This window comes from Pristis pectinata, chromosome 17 (assembly GCF_009764475.1).
Source record: "Pristis pectinata isolate sPriPec2 chromosome 17, sPriPec2.1.pri, whole genome shotgun sequence".
Lineage (NCBI taxonomy): Eukaryota > Metazoa > Chordata > Chondrichthyes > Rhinopristiformes > Pristidae > Pristis > Pristis pectinata.
The window spans coordinates 26108314-26129362 of NC_067421.1; the positions used below are offsets into that span (position 1 = coordinate 26108314).

Sequence of the window (21049 nt, forward strand, 5' to 3'; positions counted from 1 at the left end):
CATCTGCTATTGGTGTTTATACAAGACTTAAAAAGGTCGGAGCGTTAATGGGTAACAAATCCATGTCTGACAACACAAAGAAGAACTACAGAAAATTACATTAGGATTATGTAATTATGTGAACATTTCTATACCATGGAGGAGAGAGTCCATGACATAGTGCAATATACTGTAAGTTTTTTATGTTATACTTGGGACAAAAATTTAGAATGGAAGAATCACTCTCTAACTAAAGACCAAAAATGAGTGAAGGGGAAAAAAATTGCCCAAATTGGTTGCTTGCTAATTATTTACAATGCAAATGAACACATAATATTCACATCAGAAAATAAAAAGCCAGTAATGATTTTTCTACAGTTATCAAAATCTACTGCCTGTATGCTTGGAACATTTTATTCCTGTGCCTTACAACTGCTATTTCCAATGCAACAAGGAACAGATTCAAAGGGGAAAATACACGTACTGTACCACAGTAGTCCACAGGAGGTTTGCATATCACAGGGACATTAAATTGACCTGTAATTGTTGTGGCATACTTAATTTAACAACAACTATTTTAGGATTTTTACCTAATTTACTGGAAGTAGAATTAAATCTGTAAATTTATAAAAAGCAATTAAAATTTATAGGTAGAATTATTTGCTTGTTTGATATCTTGGAAATTATATGTTAAAGCTAAATGTGGTTGCAGTTAGTGGGAGTGGTAATTTCCAGAGTTAGTGCCATGCACAGCTACTGATATTAGCATCACGTGCTAGAAAAATCATGAGACTTTCACTAAAGAATACACCATACCCAGATCAATTCATACAGACTTTAATGTGTATAATCTAATACCATGAAGATTGTCTAAGGATACAGCTGGATATAGGTTAGATAGAGGAGTTGGGCAGAGTGTTGGAGAAGTAATTTAATCCTGACAAGTGTGAGCTGATGCATTTTAGGAAGTCAAGCAGGGGTTGTATAGAGTAAACCGTAGGGCACTAAGGAATGTTGAGAGATCTTGGGGTTCAACTCCATAGTTCCCTGAAAGTGGCAATAGAGGTAGATAGGGTGGTGAAGGCAGCATAGGTCATGCTTGCCTTCATAGATTGGGGCATGGAATTAAGTTCCAATGTTATGTTGCAACTTTACAAAATACTGGTTAGATTGCACTTGGACTATCGTCTGCAATTTCAGTCAGCACACTATATGACGGATATGGTTACACTGGAGGGAGTGCAGAGGAGATTCACCAGGATGTGCCTGGATTGGAGGACTTTAGTTATCTGGAGAGATTGGATAGAGTGGGTTTGTTTTCCCTGGAGTGAAGGAGGCTGAGAGGTGACTTGAGAGAGGTGTCATCATTTTGTATACATGGACAGGGTTGATAGCACGAATCTTTTACCCATGGGGGGGGGAGGGTATAGAAAACAAGAGACTTATGGTGAGAGGAATGAGTTTTAAAGGGAATATGAGGGCAAAGTTTTTTTTATACATACAGAGTGTGGTTGATATCTGGCACTTACTGTTAGAGAATGTGGTGGAGTCAGATACAATCACTATGTTTAAGAGACATTTAGACAGGCACTTAAAGAGGCAAGACGTAGAAAGATATGGAACTAATCCAAGCAAATGGGATTAGTGTAAATGGGCAAGTAGGTCAGCAGAGACATGGCGTTCAAAGAGCCTGTTTCTGTGCAGTGCGATTCTATGACCATAACCAGGTTGTAACTATCCTGAAAATTCAGCTATCAAGTTTCTGCAGCTCTGGTGCCAGGACAGCATTTTCTTTGCTGTTACTTGCTGAACAAGCATTTCAGTTGACCTCAGTTAAGATCAGAAGATAATCACATGATAACCATTTTAAATTCTGCATTCTACATGAAAACTGAATGTTCTAGAGTGCAATTTAGTATGCCAATTCATTCTAAACACAAATGCAAGTGATAACTTGGCCCTTATTCAGAATTCAAAAATTGAATCTATGCTTGTTAAACACTGGCAAATGGTGGGAGTGATCCATGTTTAAAATCTGTTTTCTGTTTATCAATTAAAGAGCTCAGCTGCTTGTTATGCATAGCGGTCTAAATAATTATTTTTTTCACTAAGTCTCAGATATATACCAGAGAAGTAAAACTAATATTTAAGCAGCAAGAATCTCAAAAGATTCAAATCACTGATGAGTTGTGCCAATACATATTTATTGTCCAAATCTAAAACTTCCTCCAGAAGATTTGAATGGAAGGTTGGGTGAAGAGTTGGCTATGACAGGAAAGTATGAGAACAAAGTAACATATAACACAACATACCATGGATGAAGTCTAACTGCAAAACTATTGGGTGAATCACACAGAAGCAAAATTCAATCTCCAGCAAGAAATAAAATGCATCAAAACTAACACAAGTGCTACAAAGTATTTACAGCAGGGAAACAAGACACCAGCTCAATTGTCAATGCCAGCATTAATGCTCCATAGGATGCTCATGCCACCCTATCCACACCAATATACTTTTCTATTTCTTCTCTCCTTGCCCCCACCCCCAGGTCCTTTTCCAACTTGCGCTTAAATGCATCAACAGGTTTTAAAAATAATTGTATCTTTCCACACGCAGTCATAAAGAGGAACAGTGAGGCAACAGACCTTTCAGTCCACCAAATCCATGCTGACCATCAAGTGCCCATTTTCACACTAACCCTACCCTAACCCACTTTACTCTTCCCACATTCCCATCAGCTCCCTCCCAGATTCTATCACTTGCTTTCACACGAGGAACAAAATTTACAATGGCAATTAACCTACTAAACAGCACACTTTGGGATGTGGGAGGAAACTGGAGCCCAGGCCTCTGGAGCTGCGAGGCTAGCTGTGCCAGCGTGTTACCTACTTATTTCTATTGAAAACACGTTTTCCAACTAATGATCACATTCTGAACTAGTGCTGGGCAAGAGTGTAGCCTAGCCTTCTATATTCTCATTGACCAGAACTTACCTAGGCTGACAATCCTGGAACATTTTCTAAACTTCAGAGGGATGCTAGTTTGCAAATACAAGACAGTACAATAATGAAGGAGTTTTGAAAATCCTCCTCTTCTAGCAACTCCAGCAGTCGCCTGTGCAGTTTTTGAACAGAAACATATTGACATCCTGGCTGCAAGGTGAAGCTGACAAGACTGTAAGCCAACTAACTAGCAGTGAATATTGCAACATTTGCAACCTCAGTGACCTATTTATCTTTATTAGTTTGAGCCAATGTGCTCTGCATCCCTAGAGCTGCTATTGTCACTTCTGTGGTAGCATTTGCACTCTTATTTTCTGTTCAGACTTGCACCTATTTAAATGTTTTAGGCTGACCTCCCATTCTCAACAACTTCACCTAAAGCTCAGGTAACTCCTGCTCACCTATTGGCCTGGAACTTGTCTGACCCGTATTGCTTCCCATTTCTCTAATACTTAAAATAACAACTCTCAAATTTCATTAGCAGAAATACATGTATCTTAAATGAAGTTCATCCTAAGTCAATAAAAAAAGTGCAAAACTAATTTACCTTTACCAAAATATCGTGCAATAAGCATTGGATGATAAGACTAAATTACCGGGGTCAAGTCTGCTGTGATGTGCAAATTTAAAAAGTACTTCATTTGACAAAAGCACAATTTATCTCCCATTTGTTAAAAAGACATGAAAATGCTTAGTGTACGAGAAGAGCTGGCTCACATCTCAAAGCAAATAAGAATGTGCTTTTGGTATGGAATGATGCAACTTAATCCTGCCTTTTTAAAAAAAAAGCCTCAACTATGCTGTACAATGTTAAATAATTTAACTCCATAAGAAGGTTAGAGAAAGGTGTAAAAAGTCTCAAGAGAAACTACTTTGCCTTTGTAGTGCTAGTTGGAGAAATTGATGGGTTATTTGCCATTCAAATAACACTCAATGACCAATTAGAAAGAAATGATTTTATGCAATCTCTTTTGACAATTTAGTGCAAGATTTCCTGTGCAGAGTACTCTGTGGAGAGTCGCTCTCTTATCCTTTCCACTTTCAAATGAAGTTCAAGACAGATTGCAAATGCCTGGATGTGTGCAACTCTAACTAAACTCAAGAAGCATTACCATCCAGGAAAACTTGACTGGCATCCCAGCCGTCACCTTAAACATTTATCCTTCCACCATTAGTGAACAGACTACCATCTACAAGATGCATTGCACAAACCTGGCAAGACTTGTTTAAAAGCAATTACCAGACCCATGATTTATATTAGTTTCAAGATCAATAGCAATAGACGCACATGAACACCATCAACTCTAATTCACTCAACATCTGAATTACAAAGTACTCAGTCATTGTCACTGGTTCAAAGTTGTGGATCTTCCTATGTAAGAGTATTGTAGGAGCGTCATCACCACATTGACAGTGGTGGTTCAAGAAAGTGATTCTTTATGTTCAAGTGCGTGTACAATAAAATGCTGACCTTGTCATCACTGCATATCCCAAGAATGAATAGAATAAAACAATACCATTAAAAATTTAAGTTAAGATGCATTTTAAAAGAGATCCTAATTTATAACAAGTTTCTTTTGGCTTGTTATTATATCCTAGGGATAAAAATAATTGAAGTTAGCTCAAACAAGCCTAGCAATGAAAGATCAGAAAATAATTGATTCTCTATTTTATATATGACGACAATGAATTAAAAGATAAGGAAGAAACTTTATTTTAGGCTTTATACGTGGGGGAGTATTACACACAGCATGGACATCTAATATTGAAGAACATCAAAGACATGAAGAAAGTAACACAAATAGTCAGCAGAGCAATAACAAATAAACTACATACAGAGAAAGGTACAAAATGTAGTGCCTGCTCGTGAGGATCTGATGGAGGTTTGTAAAATTATGAAATGTCTTCAGGGTGAATAATCAAACAATTGTTCTGGTTTTTCTTAAACCTGAAAGAAAAAAATCACAAAATCTATGGGTTTATTTTCATGCACAAAGTACAAATAAAGTCAAAAGCTACTGATGGCAGGTACAATGGGCTGGAGTGCACTAATGGCTAGCCAGCATTTCTGTAGACAACTGCTGACCAACTGCAGTACATAGGTCAATGCTCTGCTGGCTAATCCAACCTCCCTTCTGTACCTATGGCCTCAGCACTGTGTCAGTGGCAAGCTGAGGGGTAGAATATATTTTTATCTGGTCCCACAGCTTCGTGCCACCCACAGCTGACACATCTGCACAGCCTCATTCAACCATATGGGATCTCCAACCTGGATAGAAAAGGACAATGTATTTTGGGTTTTTCTTTTTTTTAAATTTATGTCATACAATATGGACACAAGCTCTTTGGCCCACCAGGTTTGCACTGACATCAAACACTCATCTACATCAATCCTGACACCCACCATACCAGGGGTAATTTATAGTAGCCAATTAATTTACCACCTAGCATGTCTTTGCCATGTGGGAGAAAACCCACAGGAGAACATGCAAATTCCAGCGATGGAACCCCAAGGTCAGGCGAAACCCAGGTCTCTGGAGCCATGAGGCAACAGCACTAACTGCTGTGCTACTGCGTGCAGTTCATTAAATGCATTTTTAGATGAATTTTTATATTGCAATTTATTCAGATCTTAATTTTTATTTAAGTGCATTTCAATAAATGTCTCTGTTGATCAGAAAGAGTGGATAAGACCTTTTGACAGCACAAGCTGTCAGAAGACTTTCAGGGTGATGCAGGGAAAGGGCCCCAGGTTTGGCTGTCACATACCCATTCACAGACTTTTCTGCCTAGTGGTACAGCCTTGGCAGTGACATCACGAAAATGTTGGGAACTCCCTGCAGGTGATGAACTCAAGTTGTGTGCAATCTGGTCACTTCACTTCATTATGAACTGGGTAAATATTTGAAAAGGAAGACTATAAATAGAATAGTGTAGTAGCAGAGAATAGTTCCATTTAATGAGTGAGAAATAATAGTTTTCATTTATCATCCTTTTAACTCACTTACAGATAGTTTATGGGATTTTTAAATGAAATCAACAATCAATAATCCCTTTTGTGGTCTCAATTTACATATTGAATCTGCATTCTTATCCTTTGCTACATTATCCATGCCATTTGGCATTTTAAATATTTGAATCTGCAACTCTGAAATCTCCTCTATTCCACTAAAATTGATTTTCTGATCTCCTCACTGATCACTATTCTCTGATCTCCTAACTGCATTTAGTGTACACAAGGGTAGATTACCACAAAATGTAAGTGTACCGAAAATCTGGAGAATCAGAAGCAGTACATTACACAAAATGAGGAAGTGAAGAATATACATATTGAGAGGCACTGAATGTTTGAGTTCAGGTACTTTGCAGGTAACAAGAAAGAAAATGTAACATTTTGTTATCACAATCATCAACTTGTTCAAGCCTCTGCTCACAATATAAGAGCATGTTACATTGCAAAATTTGGGAATGTGTATTTTCTAGTCTAAATGCATGCTTTCCATTATTACAGGATATTTTTAACCCTTTCTGGGAAATAGTTGGGCAGATTTGGAATACTCCACAAACTCCATATCCATTTTATCAGCTGCTAGAGAAACCTCAGAGCAACTTCTGCAGGTGAACCTGTATTTTTTTGAATGCAGGTAATGATGGCCATACAGCTTACTCTAATTGTATTTCTACAATACCTGATCATTTTACAGCAGTAAGCTACCATTCATTCCAATGAGGAAGTTAATAAGATTTTTTTTTGATTGGATGGTAAACTTTACAGGCTTGGATGGTAAACCACAAGCTTCTCAGTAATTTGACTCTTTTCTTTTGAAGATTGCAAATAACAACATACAATTTTGTCAGGGGATACTAAACTAGTTATTTAGAATTAACTCTTGGATACACCAACAATTAAACCACAAACTTGGTTCTCAAACCACTAAAAGCTTTGGAAAGTTTTAATTTGTCCATCATCTGTCTGTAAGGACACAGTTAGATGGATATGTTCTTCTCTAACATTACCCACTGGCGATTTATTAATACACACAAGTAAATCTCAGCAGTGCATTTTTGCAATATGAAAATAGCTATAAAGAATAAATATACAAAATAAAAGGGCAGAATGAGCATCACTACTTTTAGCATGGATATATCGCAGGCCACTGAATATGTACAGTCCTCTAAAAATTTAACCACAAAAGTACACTAACTCCTTTTTCCTGAATAACCCCAAAACAGGTCACCTTTGCATCACAGATTTATTATGGCTGGTATACTTCACATCATGTTTGTGCAAGTCAACAAACCAAGAAATATCTCGCTCTGAATTTTAACTTCATGTCCACTTGATTCCCACAAATTTAATTGGCTGTGCAGAATAACACAAATAAAGTGCAATATAAAAAGTCTCAAATCGTTTATGTAAATGGAGTCAAGGTAGTTTCCTGCTTTTCCTTCTCTTCAATGAAGAATAAAGTCAGCTGTTCCCACATGGATCACCTTATTAAAAAAAATATAATAGATAAAGGTTAACTCAGTGAATTTTCCTTTTTTCCACAACTTTGCTGAATACTGCAACTTGTAGTGCAATACAGGCCTTAAGACATACCTATGGCCACAAATTAAATTCTTCCATGTACAGGCCTCAAGAGAATACATGACAACAAAGTTCAAAGGAAAAATGACACTGCTCTTGGTCAACTTGTATATTAGAAAGATGCACCCAATACAATATTAACCCAGGAATGCTGGGGCTCCCTGCAACAATCCCAATATTCCATTACAAGACAAGCTAGCACAACATGTATACCAGGCCTGGGATGCTGCTCTTCTGTAGCGTTCGGTAACCTATTCCCGTCCACCAATGAACCAAAAAGAAGCAATTTCATTACAAATTTGGCACCTGCATCTTTAACAAATGAAATAAAACCGCAAGAATTCTCTAAACATTTCTGTCAAATGTATTTTTCCTTTAACTATTGAAAATGGGACAGTTTTTAAGCAAAAAGTCACTTATTCAATCACAAGATTCAATTTTCTACAACATATTCCTAGTCCAAATAATGTGATATGCTCCTCCACAATAAGAATGGATGAGTGCGTGTACTTTCCCACCACCACTTCAAGAAAAATGGTTAACAACAAGTTATTTTGTCTTGATAGGGCACTGCCCTGCACAGCAAGCTCAGTGTTAGATATAACAAAAATAGGCTGTGGACTGGGAATCTTTTCCTGCAGCTGGAAAGGTCAGATCTACCTATCTATTCTTTCTTCTATCCATCACAGAACAGTAATTAAAGAGTCTTTGGAAGAAAATCACCTACTTGTTTGACTTCTTAGCTGGTAATGGTTTCTACTACTGATATAACATTTTATGGCATTGATTTGTTCATTGACAGTTGATTCTACAAAATGGCATGTTGAAGTTTAAATCTGCAGTATTAGTAAGCAGTCAAGAGTAATAAGTTACTGCATCCAATAGCAATTATTCAGAAATCAGGATGTCACAGTCCTTTTCAGAAGTTGTCTTTCAAAATTGGATTACCTTAACCACATGCAATCCAACACATTCCTCTCAAGTATTTTGTTAATGTTAATTTGATAACTTTTTTTGTGCAAATAAACGACACTTACCTAGTACATTTCGCTTACACAGGGGGCAAGTCTGTTGAAGTAGCAGCCAAGGATCAACACAGTCCCTGTGAAACTCATGTAGACAAGGTAGTACTCGTAAACACTAGAAATAAAAATCATACAAACTCTTCAACAAAAAAGCTTAATCCAATGTTCTTAATTTTCTTCTCACAACAATTTTAATCAATTGACTTACGCTCATTAGAAGCAAATTGCTAAATAACACTCAAACACATTTTAGTCTGGCTTAATAACGTTATTAGCATCTACCATAAGCATATCCAGTTAAGAGAAGCCAAATCATAAAGAATAAAAAGATATACAGAAAATTTAAATGATGCATATCTGAAATACAAATATACAATAATCTGAAAAATTCTGAGTTTTTGGTATTTAAACAGAAAAATCAGATTTTTATGATGGCCTGAAGGCTCAACCAGAAGCCAGTGGCTGACCTTGAAGAAAACTGCTCACAAATATCTTTCACCCTCTGTACCAAGGACTTCCCCTTTTCTAACATTCAGATCAAGGAGATCCCCGTTGCCCAGTAGCATGTCATTAAATAGTCTGAGAAGCCAATAACATTGAAGACGCATAGCAAATCAGCAAGTGAAGAATTCTTAGAGGGCAAATAATATTTTAAATATTTTAGTGTGAAGATCAGAACACAGGAGATTAAGGCAAAAATTGAAGTAATTAAAAATTCTTTTTTAAAATATTTATCTGAGGGAATTATATTCCACACATAGATAATTACTTTGTTTTTAAGTGGTTATTATGATTTAGTAAAACTCATACCACATGCAACAAAGAATAACATTTTTATAATGCTTTAGAGAGAATAGTTTGTAATATATTTGAAGTTCTCATCAATTCATTGATATCTGGAGCTAGCAACAGAGAAGGCTGATAAGAGTCCATTCCTCTCAGCCTCCTCTGTTCCTATCTCCTAAGGAGCAGCTTCCACATTTCTGCATTTAACTGTATCTGTGTATGCTCCAGAAGTGGTTGGTTTCACAATGCAAGGACAGTAAAAGCTGAATGTTTTGTCATCATCACGACAACAAAATACAGACAACATCCTTACAATACAACTCTCCCTCAAACTGTATCAGGAAATATATTTTCTTCTCTCTGGTGCGGAACTTGAACCCAAAATTTTCTGACTCCATAGGTTACTACCGAACCACCGCTAATGTCTTAACTCACCTTTAAAGTCACTGAACTACTAACCTATTAGGACACTTAATAGCAAAAAGTAATCAAAACAAAAATAAATAAAAGAGTGAAAGAGAACTTAACAACATTTCAGCTTTTAATCATTTGTGCCCTGGACTTCAAATTTAAAAAATCACAAACCAAAACACACCTGATTTTTATGGAATTCTTCCAAGCACACTGCACAATTCTCACATTCGTGTGACTGTGTTTTCTGTCTTTTGTTTGGAAAATATTTCCTTGTTTTCAATGCTGATAGCTGCTTTAATATTTGTTGCTTCAAGCTCATCTATGAGTAAATATTTGAACAAAGAAATCAATATTCTCATAAAGATAGTATTTAGTTAAATTGTAAAGCAGATTCCACTGGCCTGAAATGCATTTATCCTTTTCTGCCCTTCAGCAGAAAATTACTGGTGAGAACCTTTTATCAGGTCAATGTATCTCCAACTTCCAAACCTGTACATTATAGCATGGAAGTTAGAGACAAGCTGGATGTCAGATGTCAGCACATTTGAATTCCTACATCACTGCCTGATTCTGCACCAAGACAAGAGATGGATCACAAATGTACAGAGTTTAGTACTTTGCATCTGGCTCCTCAGCTTTACACCAGCCATGATTGGATTATATGGTGTTAAACCATTTATTCGAATGGGGTCATCAACCTTGACTGTAAAGGTATGGCCAAGTATGTGGTCGGTTTTGATTTTAAATTTTACCTTAGGTATTTTTAAGTAAACACAATTACTTTCAGCAGCTTGTGTTTTAATTATTTTAAAATATTTTATAATCAGGGATACTTCAAAACAGTTCAAAGGCCTTTTATAGCAGTAAGCTACCAAAAGACCATCAAGGCCGTCAGGGGCAGGGCCTCCTGATCTGCTGCTCCAGACCAAGCTGCTGCTTACTGCCCGCTCTGTTTCATAGGACGGCTACAGCAGACAGGCCATCAGCTCAATTAGAACTGCAGGGGGCTGTGAGAAAAATTTGGCGGCAATGAAAATGATTGACAGGCCAGATTGAGCCCATAAAGCCTACTAACGTTACTTCAAATCAACTCCACATATTTAAAGTCCCATTTTCTGCGACTCAATAAAAATTACAAGAATCATTTGTTAAAAAAATGCATTTTCTTAGTTACATCTTTAGCAATATGCTACTCTGTTTTCACAGGGATGCAACACAAACCTCCAAGTCTTCAGTGCTTGATTCATAGTGTCTATATTGCCACTGGGCTTGTACAATGACTCCAGTACACAAGATTAAACCCACCAATAGGACAGTGTTCCACAGCTGATGCAGGTATTTCTGCAGAGGAAAATGGAATTCATTTCTCAAACCATAAATGAGACAACATGGTTGATTATAGTTTAATAGAATATTTTGTTTGATTGGAATGCTTAAGCAGGTTTTCTAACTTATGACCCACTTGTGAGTCATCAGTTTCCTTCATTTTATTAAGTTGTTCTTATTTTTTTCAAATTTATTTCTCAATTTTAAATTATTTGTTCCAAAATCTTTTGGTTTCTCATCAACCAATGCAAATGCATCAGTAACCAGGTTTATAACCTATGCAAATAATAACTCAGAGACGATAACTAATTGTGACAGCAACATAACCTCATGCAGTCTCTCATCTTTCCTTCCTTTTACTGAAACAGGTGTTACACCAGAAATGAAAATTCTTCAAGTGAAGCTGTAAGGACATTATTCCATTCCTTACCTGAACCTGAGAGCTGTTCTCTCCTGTACAAATCACTCCTTGCCATTCCCCATACAGTCCACCTCGTGAACGCCCACAGGTTGACCACAGTGTTAATGTTGCTCCCTGATATTAATAAAAAAGATATTTGTTAAAATCATTTTGCACGATGGGTATCTCAGCAAGGCCAATATTTATTGTCCACTCATAACTGCTCTTCAGAAGGTAAAGGTGAACCACTCAGTGAATTGTTGCAGCCCTCTGGTTAAGATATTGCCGCAGTTGGGGAGGGAGTTCTTCAGCTTCCGTGCCAATGTAGGACAGCAATATATTTCCAAATCAGAGGAGCTTGCAGTTCGTGGGGTTCCTAGCTGCTCGTTGCCTTATTGGTGGCAGAAGTGTACCAGTCTCCACATGTTTATAAGGAGAACTCAGCAAAGTTGGTTGGGTTGGACATGACTTTGCCATGTCTAAATTCAGGATTGGTAGATTTCATGTTTAGCACACAACGCCCTGTCTACTGAGTGCAGTGTCGACAGAATGTGGACTTTGGTGAGCTAAGGGCAATGGTGTAGCTTTACATTTAAAGAATTAAATAACTGAATTAAATTAAGACAGGCATGGCAGGGTGAATGATGTATTGCAACTGTACTATGTGGCAGAAAATGAAAATCACCTTGATCCACAGAGAACACATCTGCAAAAAGTGTTTTAGGGAGCTATTCAAGCTGGGGGGGGGGGGCGCAGAGGGGGGGGGGAAGGGGGGAGGGGAGGTGGAAAGGAATGTAGTAAATATTTATATTAAGATGGATAGGTACAGGTTTCTGTAGCCACAAATAGGAGGTCGGAAGATAGTGTTATCTGCCTGGTGCTAGGTTAAGGACAGCTCCTCAGGGCTGGAGAGGAACATGGAGCGGAAGGGGAAGGATCCAGTCATTGTGGTCCATGTGAGAACCAATAACAGAGATAGGAAAAAGGATGTTCTGCTAAAGGAGCAGAAAGATGGGTGCAGGAGAAATGGATTTCAATTGATGGGGCAATGGTGCCTGGACAGAGGAAAGAGGAAGTTCCTCTTGGATGGACTTCCTTTGAATTGGGTTGGGAGCAAGATCCAGGCTGTAAACATATTTCATGAGGGAGCATTCTGGTGAGGGAAAATTTAGAAAGCAAAAAAGAAAGTGCAAGGCGATGGATACTAATACCCATTAACAATAACCAAAATCTGTCAGGAGAAGACAATATACACAAACGTAAAAGTATACTGCCAATTTGAGATAGAGTGCAGAAATTTGATTAAAAAACAAAATTGAAGACTTTTCATCTGAAGGCACTTGTAACAACAATGACACAAGTGGAAATGAATAGGTACAATCACTTTATAGTTATTCAGAAATTAAACTGCCAGCTCTAAACAAATGAAATAGAATAAATTGACATACCAGATCATTCTGAATTATGCTTTTAAAAGTTATTTTGGCAGATGCACGAAGACCACTGCAATTGAAAAAAATTGAATGAAAAATTACCTTTAATATGCTCGAGATTTAGTTCATTAGTTATATTTTATCTGCGTAAAATTAAGACATTATGTTCACCATCATTCGCCCTATCCTCCTTTAAAGGTACTGTATTGTTGCATCATTAAAGAGCAGCAAGAATGCTATTGATTCATCAATGATCCAATAGTGTACTCCCAGCTTTAAAACAAATAGTAATTTCATTGCCCATTGATACTGTTGAAATATGACATGATCTCAAAAAAATAGTATTTGTAGGCCTAGAGGTAAAAGATTTGACACAGTGCCATAAAATGCAAATTTTTCCTTTTGTTTGGAGAATATGTTAAGACTTAAAGTTTTTGATTCAAATGCTAAATTTTGGGGACAACATATCCAAAAATTCATCAATTAACTAACATTACCTGGCATTCCCTATTCAGAGCAAAGAGACAAGACTAGAACACATTTTCTTCCTTTGTAATAGTACACCCTTGTGTTATGGAGGGGTTGTGTTCCTAGAAAACTGTCCATATCACTATTTTCTGCAATGAGGACCCTTGACAAATTTGTCGCTTCTTTCACACTTCCTGCTTATTTAGTTAATTTTTTCCTCACATGAATTTCTCTGAGCAAATTTTTATTTCATATCTCAAATTCTTTGGTAGTGATTTGTGAATTCCATCAGAAAAAATTCCATTACCCAAAATACTGTAATGCGGGGGTACACTTAACTTTTTCCACCATATTTTCCGCTTTTCATATCTGGACTTAAAGAAAGAGCCAAAGTTGCACGGCTTTGTGGTGTTGCTGTTTGCCTCATCTTATAACAGGGACAAATCTTATTATTTATTTTTCCCATTCTCCACAAGACAAACTCTACACAATAGCCACACCATCAGTGGAAGGTGCAGAGCAGCATGCAGGTTTATTCTCAGAAAGAACGAGAGAAAAAACAATATTCCCTCAGCCGTCCTCATTCCTTCCTAGATGGACTTGGCAAGGCCTTGATTGTGGAATGGCAAATGCTGCAGTAACTCCACCAGCGAGGTGGCAATGGGGAAAATAATGGTACCATATCAATAAAAAAAAACCATTAAGCCGCAAAATAATGTGTTAACTTGTTATTTTTTCCAAGGTGAATTATAGAAGTCATAAGGTGCACTCTATAATGATTTAAAAAGTTAGGAATAAAAAAAGTGATGCATTGTCTTGATGGGTTATTTTGTGTTTAAACAAATGGATTTATTTGGAAAAAATATTTCCTGCATAATATGAAATTATTTCCAAGCAACTACAATGTGTGATACCTAAATGTAAACGAGATTCACTCAAACACAACTGAACACAATTATGTAATGGCTCACCTTAATAAGGCTCCCAGAAGTTTGGTTACATTTTCAGAGCTTTGCATTACAACCACGGGTTTAGAAAGCACTTGAGAGACATCCATCTTACATAATAATAATAAAATTATTTCATTATGGGAATAATATGCATCATGAAATACTCAAAAAGATTAAATCTTTTCAGAACACATTTCACAACTACCACCTGATTAGAAAATTGCTGCAGCTTCTTATACTCTTAATAAAAGGGCTGAATTGGCATTACTTCGTTTCAGGGTTTATCAAGTAAAACAGTGTAAAGCTACATAATAGCATATTTAAACAATTCAACCTAAATATGTAAATCAATCTGAACAGAATCTGTGTAGTACAGGAGGACAAAAAAAAAGTTACCTCAGTGAAGGTATTTTGATTTAAAACCAAAATAAACAGGGCTGATGCTCCCAAAACAAGGGCTCTTTTCATCTGCAACAAAAAGCAGCTATCTTTTATTCCGGCTATTGGAAAGCAAATTATGGCACTAAGAATGACAACATATACATCTATAAAACATCAGATTAACAGTCTGTATGCTTTGCTATAAATGAGAAAGATATCCTTATGCCTTTTTCTTAAATTTACAAACCATCATCTGCGTTTTTTTAAATTGTGATCTGAAATAGTATAAAATATATTATTTAATTGGAAATCTGATGATCCTCTGATTTTACTGTTCTTCAAAATTCAATTTCAGTACCTTCACTTCAAATTAGGATTCAGTGACAAATATAAACCGCTGACGATGAATCTGGACCAGTATCCAAGTTTATAATAAATGACTAAGGAAGCAAATTCACTCTGTAAATTCCTCTGCAAGGATTTTCAGTGGAACAAGTTACTCCTCTGAAAATCCCTGCAGAGGCAAAGCTGTATTTACTGCAAAGTTCAACTGTTAATCAATTCAAAATTTAACAAATAAGGCAAAACTGAAGCTGAAATATTATCTTGGCAACCAGTTGAACAGATATATTAATTAGTAAACCTATTCTGACTTGAGTTGTCTGCTTTAGAAGATCTTAAAACCTGAACAGCATTTTCAGAATATTTGTTTTATTTTGTTTGACTTCTGGTTCTTGTATTTGCATCAACTTCAATTCATGTAAAACTCACCTTTAAATGCACCAGAAAAAAAATCTAACATTTGTACAAACATCTGAAAAAGATTTAAAAAAAACCCTTGTGCATGCAACAAATACAACAATCTTTCTTGAATAACATAGGGTTTTGACCCAGGTTTGATGAAAGAACAGCAAATATTTAAGTGAAGAGGGTATGTGACTTGAAGTCAAATTGGGCAGCGATGATGCACCCATCCTGCTGACTTTGTTTCAGCTGGTAGAGTTCCAATAATTGTGGCATGTGGGAGAAAAGCAGCACCTTGGAAGAAGTTGTGCTAAACTCCTGCATGCTCGTAGACAACATACACTGACCTCAGAATGCTGGTAATTCAGGAAGTAAACATCGATAGATGCCAATCAAGTAATCAGTTTCAACCTTGATGGCATCAAGCTGAGTGTTGTTTCAGTTACGTTCATGTAGAAAGAAAAGAGCATTTTATCACACACTTAAAAGTGAGGAAGGTTGTCAGAAGATATAGCAGGATACAGATCATTTGGAAACATGGATAGAGAAATGACAAATGGAGTTTAATCTGGGCAAGTGTGAGAGGTTGCACTTTGGGAGGTCAAATTTTATAGGAAAGTATATAGTAAGTGGCAAGGACCCTTAGGAGTACTGACCTAGAGAGGGATCTTGAGGTGCAAATCCATAGCTTCTTGCAAGTAACAACACAAGCATATAGGGTGGTACAGCATATTTGGTTTCATCAGTCAGTGCACTGAGTATAAAAATTGGCAAGTTAGGTTGCAGTTATATAAAACTTTGGTTAGGCCACATTTGGAGTATTGTGTGCAGTTCTGGTCTCTACATTACAGGAAGGATGTGGAGGCTTTGGAGAGGGTCCAGAAGAGGTTCGCCAAGATGTTGACTGTCTTAGACAGAATTAGCTATAAGGAAAGGTTGGACAAACTTGGATTGTTTTCTCTGAAGCATCGGAGGCTGAAGGGCTACATGATAGAAGTGTAAAAAATTATGAGAGGTATAGATAGGATAGATAGTGTTTTTCCCAGGTGGAAACGTCAAATACTAGAGAACATAGCTTTAAGGTGAGGGTGGGAAAGTTTAAAGGAGATTTGTGAGGCAATTTTTAAAAAAAAAAGTAGTAGATGCTTGAAACATGGTGCCAGGGAAAGCAATGGAAGCAGATACAATAGCAATGTTTAAAAGGCATTTAGCCAATGTGAACAGGCAGAGAATGCAGGGATACAGATCATGTGCAGCAGATGGGATTAGCTTAAATTGGCATTATGGTTGGCACAGACATTGTGGGCTGAAGATCCCAGTTCCTGTACTGTACTGTTCTATGTTCTAGACAACAGATGATTTTGTTTAATGAAAAGTTGATAACCATCTTTCACCAATGATTCCAATTAACAGGTTAGTTCCAACTGTAATTTAGGTTTTTGTAACCAAAATTGTAATGGTAACCTCCATCTATATTTAGGGTGATGACAACCAAAAGACATAATCCACATAATCAGACAGTTCTGCAAAACTATGGATGTAACTGCACCTTGAACTGTGTGCCTCAAATAAAATTGCAAATATGAATACAAAAATTGTCTTTTTAAACTGTTTATCTGCACCTTATTCCAGATTATTGTACTTCAAAAGGGTCATTTATTAGAAAAGTAGATATGATCCAACTTGAATGTGTATAACTTTTGGCAGTTTATTTTATACAGAATAATGTTGGTCATGAAACTACCTTAAAAATAGGTTGTGGTACTGATTTCTTCGAACATATAACAAAAGTGTAGAATAAAGGCAAGGATACTAGTGTAATATCTACTTACGTTAATATCTATCTGATCTCCACCCAAGTATGAAAGGACCAGAGGATTAATTTCGACATGGGAAACCACACTGCACTTATGAATTACAAATTACGGTTTAGCAATCTTGTTTCATCTAGATTTAAAGCAACCTTTCAAAATTAAAAGCACATTGTGATACTTGCCTTACTAATAACTGCGGCAGCAAATGATTCCTGCTTGCTGCTTCCTTTTTTTTCAACCTGGTCTTCATCAACAGAAACAACTCCAATCCATTTCTCTCCTTTGTTCGGCTGGATGTCCAATGGTTCATCTTTAACCTTAAAATTAACCAATAACCACTGCATTATTTTAAATAAATCTGAAAGCCAGGAAAAATTGTATTAAAATTCATGCTTTAGGAAATTTGTAATTCAAAAATACTTTACCATGCATGCTTAATATTATTATTTTGGAAAAATAAAACCATACATTTTCACTTTGAAAACCATACATATCATTTTATGGTAAGTAACTTTCTGAAGCATCTACACAATAAGGCACTTTTTATATACAGTTCTACGAACTTAAACTCAAATATTTTATGTGGAAGTGCTAAGCCACTTTGCAACTTGAGTGCCCTAATACTGAAGAGTTTAATCATTCTGTTTCAATTTTATTTATATTTATTCCAAATACAGAACTTAACAGCACAGTACAGGCCCTTCAGCCCACAATGTTGTGCCGACATTTTATCCTGCCCTAAGATCTATCTAACCCTTCCCTCCCACATAGTCCCCCATATCTCTATCATTCATGTGTCTATCTAAGAGTTTCTTAAATATTTAATAAAAAGAACTGAACTTTTCTATTGGCCATTAATCTAAATGTAACCTACAATAATAACAGCCAAAGGATGCTCAGTGATAGTCCATGACCTATTTTTAGATGAATCAGAACTAGGTATATAAAGAGAAACTATTACAGTCTGGTTAATTAACTATGTAGTTACATGGTGCAAAGCAGCAGCTTCCAGCCATTCACAAATTTATTAGTTTTTTTTCGACTGAAATGCCAGCTAAATTAATGCTTTAAGATGCTATCAAATCCTCACAACAAAGTTAGAATTTTTGACTGATTAGAGATCAGCACTTTAGCAATGAACTAAATCACAAAGGAGGTATTACAAGTTTGACAGTCAAAATGGGTCAATTTCTTACTGTGCATTGAAGGTTTGTGAACAATCATAAGCCATAAAACTGTGTATAATTTTTTTAAGGGAAGTTTTTCTTCTGCTGGCATGCCAACATGAGAAAGACCACAAACCAATACCACCGGTACACTACAGCCCAGTGGGAACTGATGTGTAGGTCCTAGTAAATTCTTGTATTCATGAGAGCTCACTGTGCAATTAAAATAACTTCATCATCTCAAGTGGCCTAGTTGTCTAACGGAAATTTTGTAAACTCTTCAAGATTAGAGACAATAGCACAGAAAGGGGCTGCAGATTATGTAGTTGGTTTACAGTTACCAGAAAGCTCACATCAACTCATATCCACAGTTTATGTTGTGGACTCAACAGGGAGCAGGCTATTGTACATCTCAAGTTCAAGTTTAATAGTCATGGGCATACAAACCCAGGGTATAAGTGCCATGAATATTAGCTTTTTGCAGCAGCAGCACAGTACATTACAAACCTCACAAACATAAATTACATGAATTTTACATGTGTAATGAGATTGGATGAATTTATAATCTCAAGAATAAAAATCCTCAAGGAAAGAGTGACGATAGATTTTCATATTCCATTTCGGAGTTGCAAATGCAATTCCAAAAACTTAAATAAAAGGTTGCTCAAGGTAAAAGTCAGCTAAGGGAATGAGCAATTAAGTTTAAAGATAGGTGGTGATGTGGCTGAGTAATACAAGCCACTGAAATTACCTTACAGTCTCTTTAGCGATGATTCAGAATCCACCACCGCATTTTCCTGGAGGCAAGAGGCAGTGCAGTTTCTCACAGCTCCAGCAACCTGGATTTGATTCTGACCTCCAGTGCCATTTGTGTGGTGTTTGCACATTCTCCCCATGTCTGCATGGGTTCCTTCCCACCCCACCCACTACATCCCAAAAATATGCTGATTGATAGGTTAATTTGTGACTATAAATTACCCCTAGTGTAGATGCCTGAGAGAATTGAGGGGGCAGGACGTTAACTAGCATGTGTGATAGAACAGATTATAACGAAATAAATGGGGGAATGGGATTAAAACCAAGAATGCAAGAGAATATGCTCCACTTGCCTTGAGGAGTCCAACTCAACAACAATCCAAGAAACCCAGCACCTTTCAAGACTGAGCAGCCCACTTGACTCATATTCCATCCACCACCCTTATTCATTGCCAGCACGCCATGTACAATCAGCAACTTATCAAGGCTTCTTCAACAACACTTCCCACCTTCCCACAGATGGACAAAGGCATCAAAACACCACCACCTGCAAGTTCCCCTTCAAGACACACTAACCTGACTTGACAATATGTTGCAGTTCCTTTATTGTCACTGATTCTAAATACTATGTGAATTTCTTTATCACAGAGTCTGCTGCAGTAGAAGAGGGGAGGTCATCATTATCCTGTGGGCAATTAGGATGGTCAATAAATGCTGGCTCTACCTGTGACAGCATATCCCATAAATTAATAAATCAAACAAAAAAGCTCCATAGTTTACAAGTACAACATCTTGTAACCAAAAAAAAAATGCTGTTACTGGAAAAAAACCATTTCTCTGTCTGTTGAGGTAAACAGCTTAGCGCTCCTTTGGGCATTTTTAAGTGATAACACAAGGTACTCTATCTTTATATCCAATTAGTGTTATTCATATCTAATTAATCCAATTAAAAAGACTTGCATGTGCTACTGTATTGAACAAACGCAGCTTTACAAACAATGAGGATTGGGTGTGTATCGTGGTCTTTTTCTAATTAGGGAAAGCAAGCAACCGGCGTGCACCCAGTAAATTGCAACAAACAACAACGTGACAGTAATGTTTTTTTATTTAAAAAATGACCTTTGAGGTTAGGTAATAAGGGGTCCGAGAATAACTTCATGTTTTTCTGGGAAATAATATTGAGATTTTTTTTCCTGCCGACCTTAAAAGAACAGCAAGGGATAAGGTTAGGTAACTCACAATAAAGGGACAAATTTCAGAGGATGGTCGATATAGATTGTGCACAAAGATGAGAGCATTTACGGTAACGTTTTATGCATCAGACATCCACAAATGGTCGCAATGCAACACTTACTAATATTAAGCTGCCTTCTAAGCTGTCCTGGTTATGTTTGGGAAAGGCGCCCAGTCCCCCGTTACCTTGGCCGGGGCTGTCAGACCCGCTGCCAAGCGCTAACACGGTGCCCTGCAGACGGTAGTTGCTGCCCGATTTGAAGCCGAACTCTGCGGACCAGCCTCTCTGAGAATCCATCAGCAAAACGTCCACCAACGCCACCTTCTCAGCTGCCGCCGCGCACCAGCGCAAGAAGTAGCCGGCGAGCAGTAACTGAAAGCCGAGCCGCTTCCAACGACCCACCACCATCTTCCCTCCGCCCAGAAACGTCGCCTGCCAATCAAAGCGCGGCGCCTTCCGGGTTACCGGCGATTGACACCGGACGGATCCGCCCGATACCGGCGCAATGGCGGCAGACGGTCGGAGGCTTCTGGGCCTAGTCTTTTTACACGGAGTTTGGGGAAGATGCGCCGGTCAACGA

The 21049-nt window shown here is 37.3% G+C and overlaps 1 protein-coding gene across 3 annotated transcripts; it reads right to left on the reverse strand.

The window, feature by feature from the left end:
• Positions 1-4672: 4672 nt before the first annotated feature.
• On the reverse strand, positions 4673-20894 carry rnf215 (ring finger protein 215). 3 transcript variants are annotated; one of them, XR_007957653.1, is made up of 11 exons: positions 20590-20894; positions 17496-17630; positions 14771-14842; positions 14396-14481; positions 12972-13026; positions 11554-11658; positions 11019-11138; positions 9979-10116; positions 8610-8712; positions 5751-7475; positions 4701-4929 (listed from the first exon to the last, which is right to left on the reverse strand). XR_007957653.1 is itself a non-coding variant. In XM_052031892.1 (10 exons), the coding sequence occupies exons 1-10, from the start codon at positions 20875-20877 to the stop codon at positions 7453-7455; spliced, it is 1125 nt and encodes a 374-aa protein (XP_051887852.1). In that variant the 5' UTR covers positions 20878-20894; the 3' UTR covers positions 4673-7452. The 3 variants fall into 3 exon arrangements, 2 of the variants coding, with proteins under 2 accessions (XP_051887852.1, XP_051887851.1); XM_052031892.1 differs by having other exon boundaries at positions 4673-7475; XM_052031891.1 differs by lacking the exon at positions 5751-7475.
• Between the last annotated feature and the right edge of the window lie 155 nt (positions 20895-21049).